At 39.5% G+C, this 26,567-nt stretch overlaps 1 protein-coding gene across 1 annotated transcript in view; it reads left to right on the top strand.

Moving 5' to 3' along the window:
• Positions 1 to 26,567, top strand: part of thsd7aa (thrombospondin, type I, domain containing 7Aa) — a 126,176-nt gene that overhangs the window by 36,092 nt on the left and 63,517 nt on the right. The window contains exons 2-4 of the mRNA XM_016674785.1: positions 17,469 to 18,657; positions 21,386 to 21,634; positions 22,117 to 22,298. Of these exons, the coding sequence (XP_016530271.1) occupies positions 17,469 to 18,657; positions 21,386 to 21,634; positions 22,117 to 22,298 (1,620 nt within the window). The remainder of the gene's footprint in view (positions 1 to 17,468; positions 18,658 to 21,385; positions 21,635 to 22,116; positions 22,299 to 26,567) is intronic.

A 26,567-nucleotide genomic window follows, 5' to 3' on the forward strand; every position in this document is an offset into this window, starting at 1 on the left:
ATAAAAAATAGGTTAAATTAAAAAATAGATTAATGAAAAATGGGTAAATAGATAAAGGGATAAATGAAAAATGGACAAATGAAAAATAGGTAAATGAAAAATAGATAAAATGGAAATTGAGAAATAGATAATCTGAAAAATAAATTAAAAATTGGTTTAATGAAAAAGCTAAATTATTTATTTAACAATTTTTTTATTTATTTCACTCATTTTCTTCATTTTTTGATTTATTTTACTCTTTTTATTTATTTCACCCATTTATTTATTTATTTAATTTTGGCCGAAATGGCTCTCCATAGTCATTAACCTCGACAAAATTGTCTTCGTTATGACAACTTGTCATTAACCTAGACAAAATTGTCTTTGCTATGACAGCTTGTCATTAACCTAGAAATCATGATCTGACATAAATTTGTCATAATGATTTAATTATTACACTAGTAAAAGATTTAACAAAACACTGATTAATATTTCCACTCCCTTAAATAAAGAAAAACAAGTAGGACAAGCAATAGATTTCATTAAGCTTTATTACACTGTCAAATGATTTAATAACAGACTCATTAACAATTTCTTTTTACATCAACTAAAGTGGAACAAATAGCACCAGTTATGAATATATCATTAAGTGTTATTACAGTGTTTTTAAGTAAAGTGAAACAAGTAACAACAGTTATGAATATATCATTAAGTGTCATTACAGTGTCATTAATAACTTTTACCTCAAGTAAAGTGAAACAAGTAGCAACAGTTATGAAGATGTCATTAAGTGTCATTAATATTATCTCTTACCTCAAGTAAAGTGAAACAAGTAGCAACAGTTATGAAGATGTCATTAAGTATCATTACAGTGTCATTAATATCTCTTACCTCAAGTAAAGTGAAACTAGTAGCAACAATTATAAAGATGTAATTTAGTGTTATTGCAGTGTCAAATGCAATGCTAACAGAGTTATTGATATTAAGTCTTACCTCAAGTGAAGTGAAACACACTGGAGAACTTATAACTACCATCATAGCTGTAGAACAAACCCTTTGCTTTGCACATTGGAATAAAACAAGATAACTTGTTCTAAGATAACAGAGGGTTTAACGTCTGGTCAGTATATTGTTACTCTGAAATACTGATTGAAAAACTAAAATAGAATTACTTATTCTTTAACTTAAGAAAATAGGTTCTTTCAACAGTAACATTTTTTGCTTTGATTATGTCAGCCATCTCCTTCGTTATAGCCTTCCTGTAATGCTCTGAAAACAGGAGATCTTCTTCTTGTCTTCATTTCCTGGAAGCAGCTCTTTGAAGGTGCCCAGAAATGCTCAGAAATTACAGGTGTTCTTGCAACAGTTAATCATGGTGAAAGCCTTTTCATGAATTCAAACTTGGTGAATCTCTTCTGGAGATTCTCATAGTCGGTGATGACTCAATTCATTGTGGTCACTTAAAAAAAAGAACAAAAACAAAAAACAATGTCATTTATTTAAATACCATTTATTTAAATACCATTCCAAAAATGTCCCTTGCTGCACACTGTTAGAATGATAGACTGGCAGACAAATGTCTAGTTAACATGACTGGTTGTCATAAAGTGCAATACTAGAGATGTGCCGATCAGGTTTTTTCCTGCCGATACCGATCACCCTTGAGGGCCGATCACCGATACCGATACTGATCACATAATTTTTTAATTTTTTAATCATAAACAGTACTGGTTACATTATGTGGAAAAAGGAACCATGAATTCACCTTAATTTAGACAAAAACTTGTTTTTAATAACTTTTTCCAAAAAGAAAACAAAACAAAACAGGCATTGTGCAAATTGTACTGCTATTGATAATACTATCTTTAACAGACTGATAACATATGAAGGCTCTGAAGAGGCTATATAACGCAAAGAGCCAAAATAAAACCTCTCACTATTGCCAAAAAAATTAAAGTATAAAACATTCAAAGGCAAATACAGGTTCCATTACAATAAACAATCCAGAGTTACTGAATGAAAACTTCCTGATAGCATGGCGGCTAGCTGATTACTGCTAGTTCTGATTGGCTGTTTCTGACTAAGCGGAGTAATTATGCAGTACTGGGAGGAGATCGATTATTTTTTCAGAGATTATCTGTCTTATGTTAGGACAACTAAAGTTTTAATACATATGTAAAATTTATTTTTTTAGGTTGGATGCTTTAGCTTTAAGCAGAGGTTCGGTGTGAGAGTCACCACCAGGTGGAGCAGAAGCGGCGCTCCGTCTGTAAAATATTACTACCTGTAGCGTGTAGCAGCGGTTCAACAGCGAGAGCAGAACCAGCGTCTTACATCGCAGCTCGAAGACTTAAATAATTTTGCGGGTTATTTGTTTAGATTTCTGACCGTCATGCTAATCCGGGTGAGTGTTTGTAGCCCATTTTATTAAGGATGCATCAATGCATCCTTCGGCGGACTTGAGGCAGCAAGATATCCCACAATGCAATGCGCCACCAGCAGCGGTAAATAGAGAAGGTCAGTACAGAAATGTATTGCATTTTTACCACCATTAATTGCCACGAAAACTCATTTAAATTTGTTTTTAGGCGAGAAAGTAGACCTTATAGCTTCATATATCCACTCAGTTCATCCAGAATATTCATACTTTAATATTTGCTCCGGAGTTTTTCGGAGTAGCATAGCTCCGCTAACAGACCGGAGGAGCTGCCAGTTTAACGGGCGGTTGGAACGTGTTTTCCCCGCTAACCGCAGCCTGATTTCAGCAAATCATTGTCGTTTTCCGCTGCTTGTTATCTGCTCGTAGCGGCTGAAAGTGAGATATAAAGTGTATATGATCGGTAGCTGACCGAGGTAAAGCTAGCCGGCTCTGACTCCAGCCGGCCCAGCACACAATATACAAGTGCGCGGTCGCTCAAGACATTATGGTACACCAATTTACGTGCTGCTTTCACAATAAAAGCGCACATCCGGTCCATGTTTGAGCTACTCAAATCCAGCCGCAGCATTTGCAAACAGAAAATAATATATGCAGAGAAACTAATACAAAATAAAAACTAATATCTCTCTCTGTATATATATATATATAAAGAAAGTTGCAACTAGAGCTGATGTGTAATTTCAAAATAAAACACTATCAAAAAAGTATTTTTTATACTTTCTCCTTAGGTTGCCGTGGCCATTGCTGAGAAACTCTCTGTTTCCAAAGACTCCTACCACTTCTGGGTTACAGAGGGACACCTCTAGAACAGAACCAGAAAGTGGCAACCATATCTGATGTGTAATTTCAAAATAAAACACTATCAAAAAAGCCTTTTTTATCTTTTTACCCTAAGTTGCCGTGCCCATTGCTGAGAAACTTTCTGTTTCCAAAGACTCCTACCACTTCTGGGTTACAGAGGGACACCTCTAGAAAAGAACCAGAAAGTGGCAACCAGATCTGATGTGTAATTTCAAAATAAAACACCATTAAAGTAGTACTTTAGATCTGTTGCACATAAGTTGCCATAGCCATTGCTGAGAAACTCTGTTTGCAAAGACTGCTACCACTTCTGGGTGACAGAGGGACAGCTCTAGAAAAGAACCAGAAAGTGGCAACCAGATCTGATGTGTAATTTCAAAATAAAACACTATCAAAAAAGCCTTTTTTATCTTTTTCAAATAAGTTGCCGTGCCCATTGCTGAGAAACTCTCTGTTTCCAAAGACTCCTGCCACTTCTGGGTGACAGAGGGACACCTCTAGAACAGAACCAGAAAGTGGCAACCAGATCTGATGTGTAATTTCAAAATGAAACACTATCAAAAAAGCCTTTTTTATCTTTTTCAAATAAGTTGCCGTGCCCATTGCTGAGAAACTCTCTGTTTCCAGAGACTCCTGCCACTTCTGGGTGACAGAGGGACACCTCTAGAACAAGAAACTCTTTTTTCAATTGTGACATCCCAAATTTATGATTTAGTTTAATTCCCTTAAAAGCATCTCTCATATTTCTGTAACTATAATTAGTTAACACCAGTTACACACTTTGATTCTAAAATTCAATGATAATGACACATTATTTGACAATATTTTATTGCTCTGTTTGTACAGAAAATTCACATTGAAAAAGCACACCCAAATATCGGTCAGCCGATCAACAAAGTAGACTAGTTATCTTGGAGACCCTCCACCGCTTTCAGCTATCAGTCTGGACAAGAAAATATATTTGGATTAAAGAAATCTAATACAAAGCAAAGTCATACAACAACATGGACAAGTACTAAGATGAGTAAATTTCTTCTTCAGACATTTCTATGAATTAAAAACAAAGTAAAGAATTCTATTCAGCTGAATAATAATTTCTATAAATCTGTTGTCATTTGCATTTTATTTACATACATAGGTGTTTTTAAATTTCACATATTTTTTTGTAAAAAAAAATAAAATTAAGAAACGACTTACCACACAACTGACAATTCCAGTCTTCACGCATTTTTTGAAGTTCATCTTCTGTGAATCCCATGCACTCCTCATGGAACCACCTTTCGCAGGTGTCACATTGAATCTGAAAAATAAAAAAAAAGTATGCAATTGTACAAAAACAAATGAAATATTCTGTCTCTTTAGATCAATATTCTACTAAAGCTATGTGTAAACCATATTTTTTGTTGAAACGCATATTGAGAACTCAACACTGTACACGGCAATTGAACCAACTTCATCATAGTAAAAATTAATTTTAAGATTTTATTTAAATTTTCATCTATGTATTTAACCATGTTTTTCAAATTTTAAGGGTTCAATAATTACACAAATTCAGTTCACATAATTGTGACAAAAATAAATTTTAATAAACACCTTTTATGTAAAAAAAAAAAAAAACAAACACATACATTTCACTGATTTATTTAAAAAATGTTAATTTCATCATATTCTGTAAATTTACATCTTGGAAAAGTCATAATGGTTTGGTAAGGTTTGGTAACCTCAAAAATATTGAGAATGAGCGCTACAAATATCTGACCTGTTTTATAAAATACAGAAAGTGAACCTCTAAACGTTACAGCGCTGACAGAGAGTATATTTTTTCCTAAATGTGGCTAACGCTGCTGCTAGCTGGTTTACTCATGATCGGAGGCTGGTTGGAGAATGGTAAATTGACAATGACTAATAACGGTTATCTAACACGTAAAGACTGTTTTATAAAATACAGAAAGTGAACCTCTAAACGTTACAGCGCTGACAGAGTATATTGTAACGCTCTTATTAAATGCGCAGGTCTGACTGCAAGGTTTAGTGTTAACCACTTTGTAAAATCAGAAATAGGTACGGCATGGAGTCATGATTGGGTGGATAATTGATGCAACTGATGCAAAGAGCTTTGTTTATATTGCTATTTATTGCAGTAGAAATAATAATGATAATAATAATGACAATAATAATAATAATAATAATAATACTAACAGCAAAAACTAAACAAAAATAGATTGTTCAAAAGAAACAAGGAGGGGGAAAAAAAAACAAACCAACAAAGAAATAATCAATAATACTTCAAAACCAAATGTAGTTCAAAAGTCCAAGAGCAACGGGAGAATTGTTCTTTTCCTTTAGATACTCCCTTAGAGTTTATTTTGTTTCCTGTATGGAAAGTGTTGTTTGGTTTTCCTGTGTGAAAAGTGTCGTTTGGTTTTCCTGTNTCTCTGGAGCAAATTTATTGTACCCTTAGGTGCTGTATTGTTTGTTACTGTGTATTATTTCTGAACGTTTGTATGTTCATTTCTCAGTTTTACCCTACTCCAACTGGCTTCAGTAAAGAGTCAACGTAAGCCCTCTTGTCTGTGTGGTCATCTTGGAGAGGAGTTTATCTGAATGTCGACTCCAACAAGGCGATGGAGGTTGAGGACATGACAGTAAAACAACACTTTCTGCTAGACCACTTTCTACATTGAAAGAACTAGTCGACTGGAAAATAACCCGTTCATAAAAAGTAAGCAAACGCTTTAGTCTTCATCATGTCAAGGAAAAGCTCCATATCAGGATCTGTTAAAACAAGATCACGCATCTCAGGCTCATCTAAGCAGTCTACAAGTTCGGCAGCCAGCAAGGTAGCTGCAGCATTGGCACGTGCAGAAGCAGAAGCAGCAAAAGCTGAAGCAGCATTTGTTGAGAAAGAGTTTAGACTGAGGATACAACAAGCAGAGCTTGAGGCCTCAACACAGCTTCAAAAAAAACATTTGGAGGCTTCGTTGGATAAAGTTCGTTCGCAGAAAAGGGCTGCAGCTGCAGAAGCTAAAGCAGAAGTTTTGGAGTCAGCTGTGGAACAGCATGGTGAAACGTTTAGTGAAATTGACGTTCCAAATGTGGATCCAGAATCACGCACAAAGGAATATGTAGAGGGATCTATCCACAGTGAAGGCACTTTTGGCATGCCTAAAACAAAAACCTATTCATGTGATAAAGACCTGAAACCAACCCAACATGAATCTATACATGACTCTGATAAAGGAATCTATGCACCAGAAATGGCCTTGCCAGTGCAGCCAAAATCAGAACATACCATAGCAACTCAGGCTCAGAATCTAACCATGACAGTTGGATCCAATAACCATTTTGGGAAACAGTCAAGATTAATTGGAAAATCTATGCCAAAGATTGAGCAAAACACAAATTATTTGGAGAATCCTACAGACACTTTCTACAGTAGGACGGACTTTAGAAAAAGAACCGACAACTTGCCTCTGTTACAGAATGCTAGTTACAAAGATAATGGTCCACAAATGAGTCAAGGGGAAGAAAGTAAATGTATGTCAGACCTTGTTAGATTCATTGCACGACGCGAGTTAGTGTCCACTGGTCTCACACAGTTCAATGACCGTCCTGAGTGCTTTAGGGCCTGGAGAGCATCATTTTTGAGTGCCATCAGAGATTTAAACCTCTCAGCCAACGAGCAGCTAGATCTTTTAGTAAAATGGCTAGGGAAAGACTCAGCAGAACATGCTAGACGTATAAGAACAGTGCATGTGAATTACCCCGAGTACGGACTCAGGGCAGTTTGGGACAGACTAAATGAGTGTTACGGGGCTTCAGAGGTGGTTGAGAACTCCTTGTTCAGAAGGTTGGAGAGTTTTCCCAAAATCTCTAATAAAGACCACCGCAAATTAAGAGAACTCGGAGATTTGTTAATGGAGATAGAGGCAGCCAAGGCAGATGGTGATCTACTAGGTCTAAGTTACCTAGATACGCCTCGTGGCATTAACCCTGTTGTGCAGAAGTTGCCATTCTATTTACAAGAAAAGTGGCTAACATCAGGATTTCAATACAAAGAGGAACACATGGTTCTCTATCCTCCATTCAGTTTCTTTGTGAATTTTGTGTGTAATCAAGCTAAAATGAGAACTGACCCCAGTTTCATGCTGACAGCATTGCATAATGATTCAACTGAGCACCATAGGCCAGTCCTGAGAACTGATGCTCATAAGCCTTTCGCTGTACTGAAAACCGGGGTCTCTCCTAAGACATTACCTAGACAGCACTGTGGCTCTGTTCAAACCAGTATTCCATCTGCAAGTAGGCCCGTCTCAACAGATGATCCAGCCAAACATTGTGTGCTACACAACAAACCTCACCCTCTTTCTAAATGTAGGACCTTCAGGGGAATGCTCATTGAAGAACGAAAGGCAATTCTGAAGAAATATGGGATTTGTTATAAGTGTTGCAAAGCTCTACATTTGGCAAAGAACTGTGATGAAGAGATAATCTGCACAGAGTGTGGAAGTAAAAAACATGTTACAGTCCTACACCCAGGGACTGCACCGTGGTCGAGTACCCCAGATTCCTCTATATCAGAGAATGGCGGGGAGGGAATAAATGACAGCAAGGAAATGGCTGTCTCCGCGACATGCACGAAAATCTGTGGCAAGGAAATCTCAGGACGTTCCTGTTCTAAAATAAGTCTTGTGAAAGTATTTCCTGCTGGTCATCCTGATGCTGCAGTTAAGATGTATGCAATATTAGATGACCAAAGTAATAAATCACTTGCACGGTCTGAATTTTTTGATCTGTTCAATATATCAGGGATAGCCACACCATATTTCCTGAAAACCTGTGCAGGAACTATGGAAACAGAAGGCAGGCAGGCCCGTGGCTTCATGGTCGAGGCTAATGATGGCAGCATTCAGCTCTCTTTACCAACATTAATTGAATGCAACGAGATTCCAAATAATCGTTCAGAAATCCCGACACCCGAAGTGGCATTGAACCATAGCCATTTGAAACCTTTTGCAAAGAATTTCCCCAAGCTTGAGGAGCAAGCTCCTATTGTGCTCTTATTAGGCAGAGACATTATCAGAGTACATAAGGTTAGAAAGCAAGTAAACGGCCCGCATAATGCACCATATGCCCAAAAACTAGATTTGGGTTGGGTGATTGTTGGTGATGTATGCATTGGAGATGTCCATAAGCCATCTGTGGTGACCTCCTGTTACACCAACATCTTAAAAAATGGACGGCCCTCTTTATTTGAACCATGCCCACAGGGTTTCACAGTTAAAGAGCGATACTGCTATGATGACCCCATCGCAGTTTCTTCTTTAAACAAAGGCATCGTCACTTATGAAGGCTCCGATGCTGATGTCTTTCACCAAACAAAGGATGATGACTTGGAGGCTCCTTCAATAGAGGACATTCAATTCCTTACAATCATGGACAGAGAAGTACACCAGGATGAAAAGAACAACTGGGTGGCTCCTCTTCCTTTCAGGACATGGCGACCACAGCTTCCAGACAACCGCTTACAAGCACTTAAGCGACTCAACTCACTGCAGCAAAATTTCAGAAAGAAACCTGAGATGAAACAGCAGTTTTGTGATTTCATGGAAAAGATCTTTAAAAATGGGCATGCAGAAGAAGCACCTTCACTGAAACCCGGAGAGGAGCATTGGTATTTACCTTGCTTTGGGGTTTTTCATCCAAAAAAACCATCTCAAATAAGGGTTGTCTTCGACTCTAGTGCACAGCATAACGGACTTTCCTTAAATCAGGTACTTTTGACAGGGCCTGACCTCAATAATAGCCTCATTGGGGTTCTTCTGAGGTTCAGAAAGGAACCAATTGCCTTTTCAGTAGACATACAGCAAATGTTTTACTGTTTCACGGTCAAACCAGAAGACCGCAATTTTCTCCGGTTTCTCTGGTTCAAGAATAACGACCCTGAAGGAGAGATAACAGAATACCGCATGAAGGTGCACGTTTTCGGAAATAGCCCTTCGCCTGCAGTAGCTATTTACTGCCTCAGAAGAGCAGCAGAGGATGGTCAAAAGGATTTTGGAGAGGATGCTAGACAGTTTGTTGTCCGCGATTTCTATATGGACGATGGCCTGAAATCTCTTCCTTCTCCAGAGGATGCCATCAGCCTTCTGAAAAGGACACAAGAAATGCTAGCTTGTTCAAATCTCAGGCTACATAAGCTGGCTTCTAACAGTAAAAGGGTGATGGAAGCCTTTTCCTGCGAGGATCATGCTGCAAACCTGAAAGACCTGGATCTTGATTCTGATAATCTGCCTGTGCAACGCAGTTTGGGTTTGCTGTGGGACTTGGATTCAGACACTTTCACTTATCAAGTTCAAGAGGAGAAAAAAGCTTTTACCCGACGTGGAATCCTCTCCACTGTAAACAGTCTGTATGACCCACTCGGATTTGTGTCTCCTATCACCATTCAGGGTAAAGCACTCCTTCGGGAATTCACCATAGATTCCCCGGACTGGGATACTCCCCTTCCCCCAAAAAAGGAGAAGTTGTGGGAGATCTGGAGAAACACTCTTAAAGAGCTGCAGCATTTTAAGATCCCTAGATCGTACACACATGTGCCACCATCTGCTGCTAAGCACACGGAACTATGTGTGTTTTCAGATGCCTCGGAGAGAGCAGTGGCAGCAGCTGCATATTTAAAGACTGTGGATGAACATGGAAAATGCTACACGGGTTTGATAGCAAGTAAAGCAAGACTTGCTCCACGGCCTGGATATACTATACCCAGACTGGAGCTTTGTGCCGCAGTTATGGCAGTGAACTTGTCGGAGGTGATTGTCTCTGAAATTGACATCCATTTCACAACAATCACCTTTTATACAGACAGTAAAGTTGTTCTGGGCTACATTTACAATGAGAAAAGGAGATTTCATGTATTTGTTCACAACCGAGTCCAAAGAATCAGACGCAGCACACTGCCACAGCAATGGCAGTATGTGCACACGGAGCACAACCCTGCAGACATTGCGACACGACCTGTCCCAGCAGAACTTTTAAGAAACACAATATGGTTCACTGGCCCAACCTTTTTGTCCAAACCAAAAGACACCTCAATTGTAGATCAAACATTTGAGCTTTTGGAGCCAGAAAGCGATCCTGAAATAAGACAAGTGACAACTCTGTCAACAGTGGTGTTTCAGCAGCTTAGATCTCATCGTTTCAATCGCTTTTCATGCTGGAGAACAGTTGTTAAAGCAGTTGGTGCTTTAATCCACATCATTCAATGTTTCAAAAGGCAGCAGAGGAATCTCTCAACTGAGTGTAAAGGCTGGCATTTGTGTTCCTCACGCTTATCAGTGGATATTCTCAACTGCAGCACCACAGTCATCCTAAAAACTGTTCAACATGAAGTCTTTGGAGAAGAGCTGGAACTACTTGCTTCTAATCAAAACATTCCAAAGAGTAGCCCACTCTGGTCTTTGGATCCATTCATTCTTACACCGGCAACATTGTTAACGCAGAAAGTGGGTCCTTGTCCGGCACCTGTAGGGGACTTTGATGACAAAGACTTGTCTNTATAATAATATATAATAATATATAATAATAAAACCACTTATATTGAAATTGACATCCATTTCACAACAATCACCTTTTACACAGACATTAAAGTTGTTCTGGGTTACATTTACAATAAGAAAAGGAGATTTCATGTATTTGTTCACAACCAAGTCCAAAGAATCAGTCGCAGCACGCTGCCACAGCAATGGCAATATGTGCACACGGAGCACAACCCTGCAGACATTGCAACACGACCTGTCCCAGCAGAACTTTTGAGGAACACAATATGGTTCACTGGCCCAGCCTTTTTATCCAAACCAAAAGACACATCAATTGTAGAGCAAACATTTGAGCTTTTGGAGCCAGAACGCGATCCTGAAATAAGAAAAGTGACAACAGTGGTGCTGAGACACCACTGTCAACAGTGGTGTCTCAGCACCTTGGATCTCATCGTTTCAATTGCTTTTCATGCTGGAGAATAGTTGTTAGAGCAGTTGGTACTTTAATTCACATCATTCAATGTTTTGAAAAGGAACAGAGGGATGTCTCAACTGAGTGTAAAGGCTGGCATTTGTGTTCCTCGCACTTATCAGTGGATATTCTCAATCGCAGCACTACAGTCATCCTCAAAACTGTTCAGCATGAAGTCTTTGGAGAAGAGATGGAACTAATTGCTTCTACTCAAAGCATTCCAAAGGCTAGCCCACGCTGGTCTTTGGATCCATTCATTGACAAGAAGGGAATTATACGGGTAGGGGGTCACCTTCAGGAAGCAAGCTTGGGATCTAAAGAAAAAAGACCTTTGATTCTACCTGACCATCATCATGTCACCACCCTGATAGTTCGTCATTACCATGCAGAGATTCTACATCAAGGGAGACATTTTACTGAAGGAGCCATCAGATCTGCGGGTTTTTGGATCCTCGGTTGCAAACGGTGCGTGAGTAAGCTCATCTTTGAGTGCATCACGTGTAGAAAGCTCAGAGGAAGGTGTGAAGTTCAAAAATGGATCTCCCAGCTGACAGGCTCAGCATGGAACTGCCATTTTTGAATATTGGCCTAGATGTTTTTGGCCCCTGGTCTGTATCTGCCCGACGAACAAGAGGAGGTCATGAAGAGAGCAAAAAGATGGGCTATTCTATTCACCTGTTTAAGTGTTAGAGCTATCCATATCGAGGTCATTGAATCTCTGGATACCTCCAGTTTCATAAATGGATTGAGAAGGTTCCTGGCAATCCGAGGACCAGTGAAGCACATCCGCTCTGATAGAGGAACTAATTTCATTGGAGTCTCAAAAGTCCTAAGAATCCCATCAAACATTGATGGAGAATCTGTGAAGAGATTTCTTTCAGATCATGACTGTACTTGGACCTTCAACAGTCCACACTCTTCTCATATGGGTGGAGTGTGGGAACGGATGATTGGTGTCACACGCCACATTTTGGACTCAATGTTTCTTCAGATGGGGTCTTCCAAACTCACACACGAGGTGCTCGTAACCTTCAAGGCAGAGAGGTCACCGCCATTGTGAACAACAGACCATTAATTCCTGTCTTCTATGACCCTATGGATCCATTCATTCTTACACCTGCAACATTGATAACGTAGAAAGTGGGTCTTTGTCTGGCACCTATAGGAGACTTTGACGACAAAGACTTGTCCCGACATCAGTGGCACAGGGTCCAAAGTCTGTCAGACACATTCTGGGACAGATGGCGCAAGCAGTATTTATCTACTCTGCAACCTCGCTAAAAGTGAACATCTGAACACAGAAGCTTAAAACCAGGAGATGTTGTACTCCTAAGAGACAATGCAGTGAAACGCAATGTCTGGCCTATGGGCATCATTGCTGAGGTGTACCCCAGTAAAGATGGACTTGTTCGGAAGGTTCAGGTTAGAGTGGCAAAAGCAGATGGCATAAAGTTGTTCTTACGACCTGCAAGTGAAATAGTTTTGCTTATTTCTTCCAAAGAATAATGTTTGAGAATGTTGTAAATGGTGAAACAATTATAGTTTCAGACGGGGAGTGTCCTGTTGTGTGTCAGTTTGTTGACATTTCACAGATTTATATTACAGAAGTGTTCAGTTGTTGCCATCTAGTGGCGGAATTTAGGTACTACATTTTAACAGCCTGCCGTTTTTGATGATGTCATAAAAAGAAGACAAGGCAGGAGAACACAAAGCATGGTTTTCTCTCAGTAACACTACAACTTCGATTCAGTCGGTCTTTGAAAGCACTGCTGTTTTACCCTACTCCAACTGGCTTCAGTAAAGAGTCAACGTAAGCCCTCTTGTCTGTGTGGTCATTTTGGAGAGGAGTTTATCTGAATGTCGACAAGGCGATGGAGGTTGAGGACATGACAACTGGGTAATTATATTTTACGAGAAAACGCCAGTGAAACGTTATTTAAACCCACAACTAGTCTTAAAAACAACAAATCAAAAAATACAATTAGATTGAAATGAATGTCAATTATTTTCACTTCTGTTTAATCCAAATTAAGTCAGCAGCTCCGTAAGGAGCATTTCGATGTAAGATTTAAAGGAGCTGTCAAGTTTACTTTGTAACTTCAAAGAACAGTATTCATAGTTAGATTGTTTTGTTATCATAGCAACAATCTGATGCTGTGAGTTTAATCTTTGAGTTTGAACTCTATTTGTTCAGAAATACAAATTAGTAAGCAATATGTTTTATTGGTTACTAAAAACATATTGCTTTTTAGGATTTACAATTAAACTACCCCCTCTCTCCCAGATTAAATCTAACACACAAGCTGTTAGAGGTGCTGATGTTTTTTGCAGCAAGAGGAACCCCTAAGTCAAATTCTGCTAAAGGCCTGATACTGTCTTGGACCGGCCCTGCACAGTGAGTTAAATCCACTGCAATGCGCAGAGAGATACGCAACAAATGGGAGATTTAATTCAATGCTGCTAATGTGGTTTTAGTAGCTCTTCCATTTTGTGTCTGTTGAGTTTTTTATAAGGGTCACAGAAACTGTTCTGGTTGCTGGAGTTAATTGGACAAGATTTTCAGATCTCCTCGCGGCTGCATGCATTAACTCTGTCTGACTACGTAGACGACACATTTGATATGGTTTGATACATCGTGTAACCAGAAATATAATACTAAAGATAATAATAAAATAATATAAAACCAGTGTGATGCGTAACTACGAAGGGAATGCGAAAGCTCCTCACCAGGCTGAACCTGTATGATGAGGTTAGCGCTGGTTCGTTAACCACTAACGCACCAGCCAACCGGGACCATAGACATAAACTTTACAGGGAAGTGTTGGAATTATTAGCTTAATCATGCTAGTTTTAATGCTAGTGTTAACTTTAACCACATGTTAAAATATTAGACAAATCAACATTGTTTTGAGTAGGCCTAAACTCAGGTTAAAATTAGATTCATTATTCAATCATAATTTGATCCGTATAATATTTTTCTTAAACATACCAGCATGATTTGATAAAAGTACTCTAATCTGTAGTTTTCTATTTTTAAAATACAGCCCTGGTCAGTGTGTAAGTAATATGTCTAGGGTCAAAGGACCATTTATATATGCGTCTTAGCCTTTCTGTGAACCCAGCAAGCATTCACAGAGATATGAAATGTGGTTCTCTGAACATAAAGCTTTCTCCCTGTGTTTGGATAACTGATAAAACTGATAAAACTCTGTCTCACGAAGGAGACAAAACACCTTTAAGGTTTTGAGGAAAAACAGGCTTTTAGCAGTCGTAAATCTCCCGCCGCTCCACCAGAGACGGTGCTCAATTCACATACGGTAGAGAGGAAAACATGCCTATGGAAACAAAAGCTGGGTTCCAGAGCAGGGAAACCAGCTCCGTGTTCTCCAGGGATTGGTCCGTTCTTGAAAATGCGTCCCTGTATTTTGTCTTTGTGCTTTGTCTTTGTCTCAGGTAATTATGTCTCGGTTTGTGGTTTTGGAAGATTATGACGAGCTGTGTGATTTTATGCATTTGATTGTTTGAATAAATTCTGAATGATTGTTAAAGTTGAACAGTGATCGTTGTGTTGTCTTTGTGGTTTCGCTGATGCACGTGACATCATGGACCCGGGGAATGAGAGAAGACGACAGAAAGTTTTAACAATTTATTCTCTCAACAAAAGACAGAGCAACACGCTTGAGCAGCGTGTTGAGATGTAAACGCAGCACATAATTGTTTGTTCACAAAGATAAATCATTCTCACCGCTCCCTCAACGCGCACCTCTAAATTCGCCACTACAAGTTATTCCTGCAGTTCACGTAGAGCTGCGCAACCAGAACTAACGCAGCAGGGCTTAAACTCCTACCTTGAGTTCTCCAAAGAATCATAATTCCTCACAGTAAATTGATTTAAATATCCATACAGGTCAGCAGGGCCGGCCCAAGCCTCCATGGGGCCCTAAGCGAAATGTGGTTTGGGGGCCCTCTAGTTCTGCTAACAATGTGGACTGGCTGCAATCAGCAGTCCGATCATTAGATCATTCACACACCTGCTATAAACTTATTGCATCTCTGCAGTGCTGTTTATATTACATACATGTATAATACAGGATACATTTTTTGGCCAACTGATTTATCAACCAGTTGATTTCTGGGCGCCAATTTTCTTAATTTTGGGGGATCGTGATCGGCCGATACTTAGACGTGAAGCTGATCTTGTCCCCTAATCTTATCTTCGTCAGCAAAGGTTTATAAATCAGCCTCTGTCGTCTTCTGCTCTACAGTGAGAGGTTTGACTGACAGACCGGCCCACCAGGACAGGTCTGCACTTTTGCAGTTAATATNTTATAAATCAGCCTCTGTCGTCTTCTGCTCTACAGTGAGAGGTTTGACTGACAGACCGGCCCACCAGGACAGGTCTGCACTTTTGCAGTTAATATATATGCCAACTCATCGACTTTCTTGCTATATTTAGCGACATTTCAGAGAAAAAAAAATCATATTAGCCAAAATCAAAATCGGCAGGCCAGGCTTTTTAAAGATCGGTAACCAGGGATCTGCCAGAAAACTGCAATTGGTGCAGCCCTACACACATATTCATGACATTCTCTGATTAAATAAATTTCTCTTAAGCGTTACTCCTACAACTAAAAATTTAATTTATACCAGGTGAGTCTTTCTCCCCTGAGAATGTGGACCGGTACCGGTACTGGACTAATTCTGAGCCTTCAAATGATTTTAACAGAAGTTTCACATAACTTAGAAGTTGATGTAAAAATAATGTTTGTTTTAGCCACAAAATGATTATGCTCAACAGCAAGCAACATATCCCCAACTATAGCATAGAGCAGCTTATCGATGTAGCAGCTATTGTAGCCTGACGTAAAAACATTTTGCTAGACAATGTCAAACATTGAGAAGTTTTAATTATTGCCATCAAACATTATCAAACACAGTGATTTGAAGCCAAATATACCTCAGAAATATACAGAGCCAACCATGTGAATCAACTCATTTAAAGTTTAAACTCAGTTTCACACAAAGACCCTACCATAAATGTTTGGCTGTTGAACTGGACCGTTCCAGGTCGCTATCAAGCTAATTTTCTAATAGCAGCTTTCCAAATCTTTTACATTACAATACATTACCGAGGCACATTAAAACAAACGTTTATCTTGGCTTTTTTCTATTCTTCCTCTTTCTTTTCTCCCTCTCTGAAGGATAAGTCCATTTTGAGACATTGTTTTGCTTACTTAACTTCTGACCGGAGCTTTGGATGTTTGAATGCTCTGCTCATTGCACGGCAGCTCTTGATACCGGCGAAGCGTGCGGTACCGACTGTGGCCACCAGGGGCCACCGAGAGCATTTTTTTTTAATCCATAAAATAATGATTTCTACATACATTATCAAATATATATTATTGTAAAAACAAATCACTTCATAGTGAAATTGTGTGTGATTTTGATATTATAATGACATAGAAATTATTACAAAAAAAAAAAAATCAGCTTCACTGAGGGGGCCCCTTAGTGGCTTTGGGGCCCTAAGCAGATGCTTAGTTTGTTTATGCCTTGGGCCGGCCCTGGAGGTCATCTTGTGTCCTGTATGGACACAGGCTGCTCAAAAGGAGGCGCTTGCGCGCGATCTGCGCTGAAGTAAAGTGAAGTAAAGCAGCGGCAGCGCCTGAGGCAAAGCACAGAGGCGCCAGCTGGTCCGCGTGCTGCTGGCCTTAAATGCATCAACTATAAATCTAACATATCCTTTAGGAATAAAGCATGGTGGGCTGCCAGGCTTATAACACACTGGGGGAAACCCTGTATTTCTATTTTATTTGCATTATTCATACTATCTTCAAAGGTAATGGCTTAGTTGTTAAAGACTGACTCTATTTAACACATATTAGCAATTTTAATCACTTTTGTAATTTAATTTGGTGTTTGAATTTTCTTAGTGAATAGCGTGTTCTTGCATGCAATCAGGTCAGAACTTTCAGTAATCCAAAACTGATTGCAACTCTGGTGAACAATCAGAGTTGTTAGGGGGGAGTCTTTAGTTCCCCCCTAAGAGTGAGTGGGGAGAACAGAACAGAACCGCTTGTGTAACATCTGATCTCTTTGGATGGCAGATGAGGAATTAAATTGAGTTTTCTATTCTATATCTTATAAAAAACATAGAACTAATCTCCCCTTTGCTTTGCAAAAGCTATGATCACTCTCTCTAACGTATCGCTGACTGTTCTTGCCTTCATTTGTGCAGGTCCTTGGGGTCGGTGTATGGGAAGTGAATGTGGACCTGGAGGCAGCCAGAGCAGAGCAGTATGGTGCGCCCATTCTGAAGGTTGGACCACCCTCCATACAAACTGTGACCAGACAGAGCGGCCAGACAACCAGCAGAGCTGCTTCAGAGTGTGTGACTGGCACAAAGATTTGTACGAATGGCAGCTGGGTGCTTGGAACCAGTGTGTCCCAGTGATGATGCGCAGTGCTGGGGTGCAGCGGCCAGCAGTGTGCACAAAGGGAGAGGAGGGCATCCAGACACGGGAAGTGGGTTGTGTTCAGAAATCTGATGGCGAGCCTGCGGAGGATGTAATTTGTGAATACTTTGAACCTAAACCAAGGCAGGAACAGGCCTGTCTCATTCCGTGTCCTCGGGACTGTGTGGTGTCTGAGTTCAGCCCGTGGACTTCATGTTCTAAAACATGTGGGATTGGCTTACGGAATCGGATACGCTTTGTTCTGGCACCACCACTGTTTGGTGGGTCTGCCTGTCCAAATTTGACTGAATTTCAGACGTGTCAGCCCGGCCTGTGTGAGGGAGAGGAAAACCTTTACAGCCTCAGAGTTGGACCTTGGGGCTCCTGTTCTGTACCTTTGCCAAGGATAGCCAGACAAGCTGAAAATCCACCCAAGGAAAGCAACAAGAGATCCAGAGAAAGTGACAAATCTGCTAAAAAGGGCAGCAAACAGTCAAGAGATGGTGAAACACCATCCAGAGGAGGTGACAAACAGGCCAGAGAAGACAGCAAACAGTCCATGAGAGAAAGAAAAAAGATGAGAGATGATGAAAAACAGTACCAAGAAAAGGACATAAAGTCCACAGAAGGTGAGGAGAAAGTGTCCAAAAATGGTAACAAACCATCTTTGAGCAACAGAAAATTGGTTAGAGAAAACAGAAAACAGGATAAGGCATTCAGACAGGCAGACCGACCCAAACGACAGAAAAAGGTAAAAAACAAGGCAAAAAAAGAGAAAATGAGAGAAAAAGGCAAAGGAAGATTAAGAGAAAAGGGGAAAACAAAAGACCCAGAGACCAGAGAGCTAATCAAAAAGAAGAGGAACAAGAATCGCCAGAACCGCCCAGGAGGAAAATTCTGGGATCTGCAAGTTGGCTACCAAACCAGAGAAGTGACCTGTGTACACAAGAGTGGGACCATTGAAGCTCTGAGGTACAAATGATTGGAATGTCATTCTTTCTGTAAGCATGTGCGTCTGCATAGGTCCTGTGTCATTTCTCTTGCTAGACAATCTTGTCTTGTTTGGAATAAACCAAAAGTTGAGACCTTAAAGTTTTAAGGTCTTAAGGCGAGAAACATAAATCAAAATCTCCAGAGCTGGGTTGATGACATCACAGGCAATGTTAGCAGCTATTAACAAACACAGGTTGAAATAGCACAAGTAAACAATCACCCAGGGCACAGAATACCTTGTATTTTTATCCCATTACATCAGAAGTATGTTGGTTTATGTTTTGTTATAACATAAATAACATATGTTATTTATGGTCCTGAATTCAAATTCTGGGCTGGGGTCTTTCTTTGTGGACTTTGTCTGTTGTGTTGGTGGATTTTGAGTCTTCTCTGGGTTCCCCAGCTTCCTCCTACAGTCCACAATCATTTGTGATAGGTCACTGGGTAAGTGCATGCATGGTGTGTCTCTGATTTGTCCTGTAATGAGCTGACATCCTGGGTAGGCTAAAGACCTTAACTTGTATAATCACTGTTAGGAAAAGCTTCAGCTTCCTGTAACTCTGAAAGCTTGAGATGGGCATAAAACATGGATGGATGGATGGAAATCAAAAGAGAAGTATTACATGTTCTGACACCTTCTTCCTAGGGTGTTACAAATAATTTCTCATACAGCAAATTCATTTGTATTTTTGGGGATATTTAAAGGCTGTACTTCTTTAAATATTATGATCAAGATTAATTTTCAGCCATTAAAGCTGAAGTATGTAACTTTAAAAAAATGTTTTTACACAACTGCCATGTTGCGAGAGTATAATATAAAACACATAATCTGTGAAAGAAAATCAAGCTCCTCCACCTCCTCCCAGTGTTACTATAGCCATCTGCAGAAATGAGCCACTTCCAGTCAAAAACCACCAATCAAAGCCAGGAGGAAGTTATACAAATTTAGACAAATAAAAGTTATACCTGATAGTAAGCAGGTATAGTAAACAAAGTCTGTCATTTTTATCAGGTAGTTTATTTAAACATAATTCTAGCTCTTGCTGTTAAATGTTACTCCAGTGAGAGTCGGTATTCAGCACCGAATTACAGCTAAGGCACCAACTCTACAGAAATAGTTGTATTAAATACCAGATGTCAAGCCATTTACATTCTGCAAAGTCTGACACTTATTTTAGAATGAATGGTTTTTCTGTGTATGATTGTTTTCATTCTCATGGTGGAATGCAGACTCAGCATTCTTACAGTTAGTCTAAGCATTCAAAGATGGTATAACAGACCTGGTTATACCATCTACATTCTTACAGTTAGTCTAAGCATTCAAAGATGGTATAACAGAGGGTGCAAAATCTGGTATGTGCAGGTCTAGGGTGCCTCCAAAGTTTTCAATGTTTAGTAGTATTTTATGACATTCATTCACACTACAGGCAGTATTACAGCATCTTAATGAAAGTTGGGCCAAGCTCCACTTTAACACCCCACTAAACTCATTCATCATTTGAATTTTATGTGGTGTCAGAGCATGCTCACTGACACCACATGAATGGCCTTATTCTGTCTCTGGGCTCGCTTCACTCTTAAGGAGGCCAGTGAGCACAATCAACTCCATCCTAAGAAAGCCATGGCCCTACCACAGACTTTCTTGTTATGCCTGAAAGAATAGAAACCACAGACCTTTTCTCATTCTCAGCCTTTATGGTATAGACAGATGGCTGGAAGCTTTAAAGAGGCTTACACCTATTGACTGTATTATGTTGGATATAGCACAGGATCAAGGTTATCTAGCGTGGGGGTCACAATACCATCGGACTATTTATTTCATATTTTGACTGAAACTAGAAACATGAAAATGTTTCCTCTATATTCTGAAGCTGTTGTACCATGAATGTGGATCCTTTTATATTTTGTGAAAGAGACTCCCATAAAATACAAAAAACGGTTTGAAAAAAGAAAATCACAACCGATTCTGCAAACAATTTACCTGAGCAGAAACAGAGAAAAGATGCAGACAAGAATTTTGTCTTGATTTGGGGTGAAGAGGAAGACGCGATGGACCCAGGTTGTAGAGCAGGGCTGCCCAAAGTCGGTCCTCAAGGGCCGGCATCCTGCATGTTTTAGTAATCTTTTCAGCTACCAGTAGTAGCTGAAAAGATTACTACTGGTGGTAGTAATCTTTTCAGCATGTCAATGTTCCTCTTAGGTCTTCTAACGAGCCAGGTGCATTAAACCAGGGAGAGCTAAAACATGCAGGATTGCCGGCCCTCCAGGACAGACTTTGGGCACCCCTGTTGTAGAGTGAGAAATTATGAATTTAATAAAGGCCAAGCACAATAATCCAGGCAGCACAGTCAAGTGGAATGTTAATGGCTCAACACTGGTAGCAACTAGTTCAAACAACTGATGACAAACTTGACGCACAAGACTCGACAAGGAACACAGGTGGGTTTAAATACACAGGGAGACAATCGGGGGAAACGAGGAACAGCTGTACTCAATCAAGGGGTAGCTGGGACAACACAGAGACTCAACAGAACACTGAAACCTAAATAAACAAACAGAAAATCCAAATCACTACAAATTTAACTGGTTGTTGTTTTTTTTTAAAATAAATTTCATTCAATTGACCTGAACAACACCTTAACATTATGTGTTGTGTTCTTATAACCAGCAGCACCTAATTAAAATTTACCATTGTCTCATTCTGCAGCCTTTGTTCTCAGGAGATGCTGCCAGTGAGCTTTCAGGCCTGCGTGATTCCCAGAGACTGTGATGTGACTGAGTGGTCTGGATGGTCAGCTTGCTCCAAGCAGTGCTACGACCCCAATGGGACGAAAGGGGAGCGAAGTCGCAACAGGAAAGTGAGCCAATTCCCAATAGGTGGAGGAGTGGAGTGCCCAGAACTTGAAGAAAAAGAGCCGTGCAGCCCCCAGGACGGAGCGGTTCGTCCATGCACTGTGTGAGTGAACAACTTTTCATTTTACAACCTGTGTCTTCTGACTAGAAGTAATAATGATGTTCTGGAGCGTCAGCCAGAGTGCTGACTTGAACCTGGAAATCTGTGGAGGGTTCTACAGATTAAGGTGATGGATCCCAGGCCTTCCAACTCAAAGACTTAATCATAGATTAATTATTAAAATATGAGTTAAAAGATTCCTTTGCTCTAATGACTAAGATAAAAAGGAACTTGTGTCAAAATCTGCCAGGAATATAAACAAATTTGATCTTAAGTGATGTTGCTAATAAAATACATAGTGCCTGTTTTTAATATGCCACAGACTATGTGTCCATCTCAGCAGCATGTTCTAACGTAGAATATATACTTTATGGCATCAAATAAATGTGTTTTTTTCTTCTTGCCGTTTTGTGTTTGGTCACATGAAGAAGCTTAGGTTAATGTGATCTCAATCTGACACTTCATCTGCCTTCATGTGTCACCAGCTACACCTGGAAAACCACAGAGTGGACAGAGTGTAGGGTGGACATGCTGCTGAGCCAGCAGGATCGTCGGCGTGGAAACCTGACAGGGTTGTGTGGAGGTGGAATCCAGACACGTGAGGTCTACTGTGTGCAGGCCAGTGCTGTTGCTTCACCTAATCTCAGTTCACTGAGGACTAGAGAAGGTAACCCCCCTAATTTTTTGGAGCCTATAGTCCTTAACATGTTATATTCAGTTAATTGTGCTGTGTGGTATTCTAAACACTTTAGATACTGTGCCTTCTAAACATGAGAAAACCATCCCATTTAAAGTTTTCCAGAAGTCATGAAGGGGACACTGCAGTGCAAACATACACAGCAAACTCTTAGACCTAAATGTAAAACTTTTTGGGTGTTGGAAACCTATCACACAGTCTGCAGCATGAAACATGAAGGTAGCAGCATTTTCTTTTCTTCGGCTGGACAAGCAAGTTGGTGGAGTTAATGGGTGTAGTTAAAGAACAATCCTGGAAAGAACTTGTGAACACTGGTGGAGTGAAAGTACAGCCATGCAATGAAATGGTTAAATCAAAGCATAGTCACCGTTTAGAAATGGCTTAGTTAAGACCCAGCGTTTATTCTATTATTTAATATTGGCGCTCTCAAACCAATCTTAATAAGTTTTCACTGAACTGCAAAGAAATAAAACGTCAAGATATCTGAACTGTATCCTGGTGTACTGTAGACTGGTTGCCAGTGTTTTACAGAACAAATAGAACAAGACTAGACAACTTTATAGTTGAGCAAAAGTATGAGGCTGTAGAGGTCCTGCTTCACAAATATTTTGAAATAAATTAGCTAAAAACTAAAACCAATTTTAAATTAGATGTACAAGCTGTGTTACAGATGAGCTTAGCAACGATGGCTCATCTCTTCAGACACATGTAGGACAGGGAATTAAAATAGTGTCCCCATTACCATTCATTTGCATTTTGAGTTGCGTGCAGTGCAGTGAAGAAAGCACTGAAATGTATATTTTCCAGTAAATCAATGGTTGTGCTGAACACACAGAGCTGGAAGTGGCCTGGAAGCTTGTCCATTTTTATCCAGCATTGACACAGTAAGTATCCGTCCATCTGGCTGGTGAAACTGGCATCTGTTGCTGAGATTATTCAGATCTTATGCTCACAACCAGTGGCTCGTTTTCAGCCTTCCAAGCCAAGAATCCACGTTGCTGATTCTGTTAACAGAGGCGGGCAACTTCTTGGGTTTTATTCTTTACTGCTGCCTGAGTCGATATACCATAAAAAGACATTATTTTTTGTGGTTGTCATGGAGATTGTTTTTAGGTAGAAACAAGAAGATATTAATGAAGGCATTCAGAGATGTAAAAAAATCAGTAGATTCTGCTTTAGGCAATAGCCAAAAAGGAAGAGAGTCAAAGGAAGATATACAACAAAAAGGAGGAGTGGAGAATGTAGGTGGGATGAAGTGGTTCTGCCAGCTCTACTGCTCAATTTCATCTTCCTCCCTTCACTATGTCATTTTCCCTGACACCATATATGAAATCATGTCAGGTAGTATTTGGTCATACCAAGCAATAAACAGTAGCATCTTCATCCTAAATGTTTCCCATCTCGTGCTCAAGACACTTTTCAAAAGTTACAGGCTCTCCTTCATCCACCAGCTTCACTAGTCTGAAAGTGGTTAAATAATGTCTTTTGGAATGAAATTGCCCAATTGATGGTGCGTGTTAACTGCAAATTTGGTAATTTCCTACAACTTTTTGAAGGATACATTTTTAGTTTTCCTTGTCCTTTCCACTGCCAAGGTTTCACAACTAATAGGATTCTGCAACCTAACTTTATTTTGAATATTTCCACAAAAGTGGCAATTTGCTTATCAAAAGGTGTTTTGATACCTAAAGGAAAATTGACAACTGATTCATTCATTATTTGAATGTTGTAAAGGCTCGTCCTCCTTTGTTTGCCAAATAAGAGAACAGAATGCCCGACTGATCGTTGCCGAAACTAAACATGGACCTAGCAAATCTATTTTAAATCATTTTCCTTCTCAAATGTTTAGGTGTCATAAGTACACAATTCTCATTACTGATTCCTTGGAAATTCAGCACTCTCACAGGGACTTTTATGTTATTTTAAAAGATCATTGTTGTGGCTCTTTCATACATAAATTTGTCAAAAAATTCAACTGTTCTTTCATTTGTAAGCTGTTTCACAGTTCTAGAAAATGTTAGCACACACAATCATTTTAACTCCAGGAGTACCTGCAGGATATTATCAGAGTGCACGCACAAAACTATCTCTGCACCTGATACACATGAATGCATCCCCAAAGTGCATCATGTGCGTGGCGCACAAAACCAGCACAAACCTAACCCAAACCAATACGAACGCAATGCAAATGGCAGCAGGACACACAACGCACATAAGGCAACACACTCACACTTATGTCTGTACAACTTTTTTCCTGTTTTTTTTTTTGACAAACTACACTAAATAATAAAGACGGGAAGCAAAACCTGCCTGTGTGATCCACTGGAGTAGGAGGATGGAGAGTCACAGGATCAGGTGTCTGAGACATCAGACAACAGAGGAGGCGGCGAAGCAATAATGTTTGCTTGATTTCTATTCTTTTTGGCAAACATTTCCACTAGATTTAGCTGTTTAGCCCACCCACAGTCTTACTCTGATGCTCAGGAAGAGTGCGGCAGATGTCACAGTCGTTGAACAAGGAAGTGATGGGGGTTTCTCATCAGCTGATTAGTTCCCAAAACCATGAAAAAAAGAAGAAAACTTGTAAAAGCATACGCTGGGTCAGTGGAAACCCACCGGCACCGTGCACATGGTAAAAAGTTCAAGTGGAGTCCACTCAACCCCTCTTCAGACTGTATGAGGGCTAAAACTCCATTTATTCAGTTTTAGATAGCTTCAGCTTAGTCACCAAGCCACTAAATAAACCAAAGTAACCTGACTAATAACATTTAGGTTAAGGACTACATGTGTCCACTCCAACAGACACACACAGATGTGGGCTTCATACAGGATGTTTTGACACAACATGTTAAGTATTTTTAATTTCTTGAGATGACGTTTTATGAATTAATGCTATATAGTCTGAATTGAATTTAACTTGTCATTAGGGACACATTTCTGTATTTAAAATTTTATTGGGACAATCTAATATTCTAAGTTTAAATAGCATATTTTCATTAGCTTTAAAGTGAAAAATTACCATAATTACCAGAAAAAAAAATGCTTGAAAACATCACTCTGTGGTAAATAACTTACATAATGCATTTTATTTAGTGAAGTGAGTTATGGAAACAAATGAACGTTTTAATGATCTAATTCATTCCATATGAATGTGTATGGACACATTCTTATCAAAGAATGTGTCCATAAATGACATGGTGGAAAGCAGCTGTGCCACTGTGATGCCATGAGTCCTCAGCTGGAACAGAGCTGGGCACCAGGATACTTTTGGCAGGTGGCTCATGGAGGCGGCCTCTCTGCTCCCTAATTTGTGTCTGGAAGCACAGCACATGGGAATGCACACCATCTGGCATGAAGATACCAGAGCAAGGGCAATCTGGGGAGAAGCTTGTCAGACTTTACAGTTGTACAGAAGAACAAAGGGGCTATTGTTGCTTTAACATTATTAATGAAGAAAAATGTGGGAGGAATGTTTGACTTTCCACAACCCTTCACATTTTGACAAAAAATTAAATTTTACTGGTCTAATTCAACATTTGTGTCTATAATAAAAATGTTCACATTTAGCTTTGAGTCATGGTTCCTAATAAGGAATAAACTGAAACTAGCACACTAGTTCCAGTTCTAGTGAGCTAGAACTAGTCTGGCCTGCCAGCACTCCAGACCTGTCCCTCATTGAAAATGTGTGGAGCGCAAAATGCAACAACAGAGACCCCAGACTGCTAAACAAGAATGGGGGGGGGAAATAAATAAAACAACAATTAGTTTCCTCGGTCCCTAAACACTTATTGAGAGTTGTTTTAAGGAAAGGTGATGTAACACAGTGATAATTATGTTCTTGTCCCAACTTTTTTGGAATATGTTGCAGTCATCAAAACATAAAAAAGTGACTATTTGGATACAGCAATAACATTTTTCTGACTAACATTAAACAGTATGCCCTTGTAATGGATTCAATTCAATACTGGTTGAAAAGGATTTGCAACTCATCATAACTTTTTTTTCCTTTATGTTTTACACAAAGTCTCAACTTCATTGGAGTTGGGGTTGTAAATTCTAAACTATTTATTGGTTTTAAAGACAAATCTTTATGGCCATAGATCTGGCACTATGAAAATAAATATTAATGTAAAATATTTTCTTGCATGAGACTGTTAGAAAATAAAGGCCTTTATTCTCCCTGGATAACTTCTGATTGATTATATTAGAACTGAGTTTATTTTTTATAGCACAGGGAAA

This window comes from Poecilia formosa, unplaced genomic scaffold (assembly GCF_000485575.1).
Source record: "Poecilia formosa unplaced genomic scaffold, Poecilia_formosa-5.1.2 Scaffold101, whole genome shotgun sequence".
NCBI lineage: Eukaryota > Metazoa > Chordata > Actinopteri > Cyprinodontiformes > Poeciliidae > Poecilia > Poecilia formosa.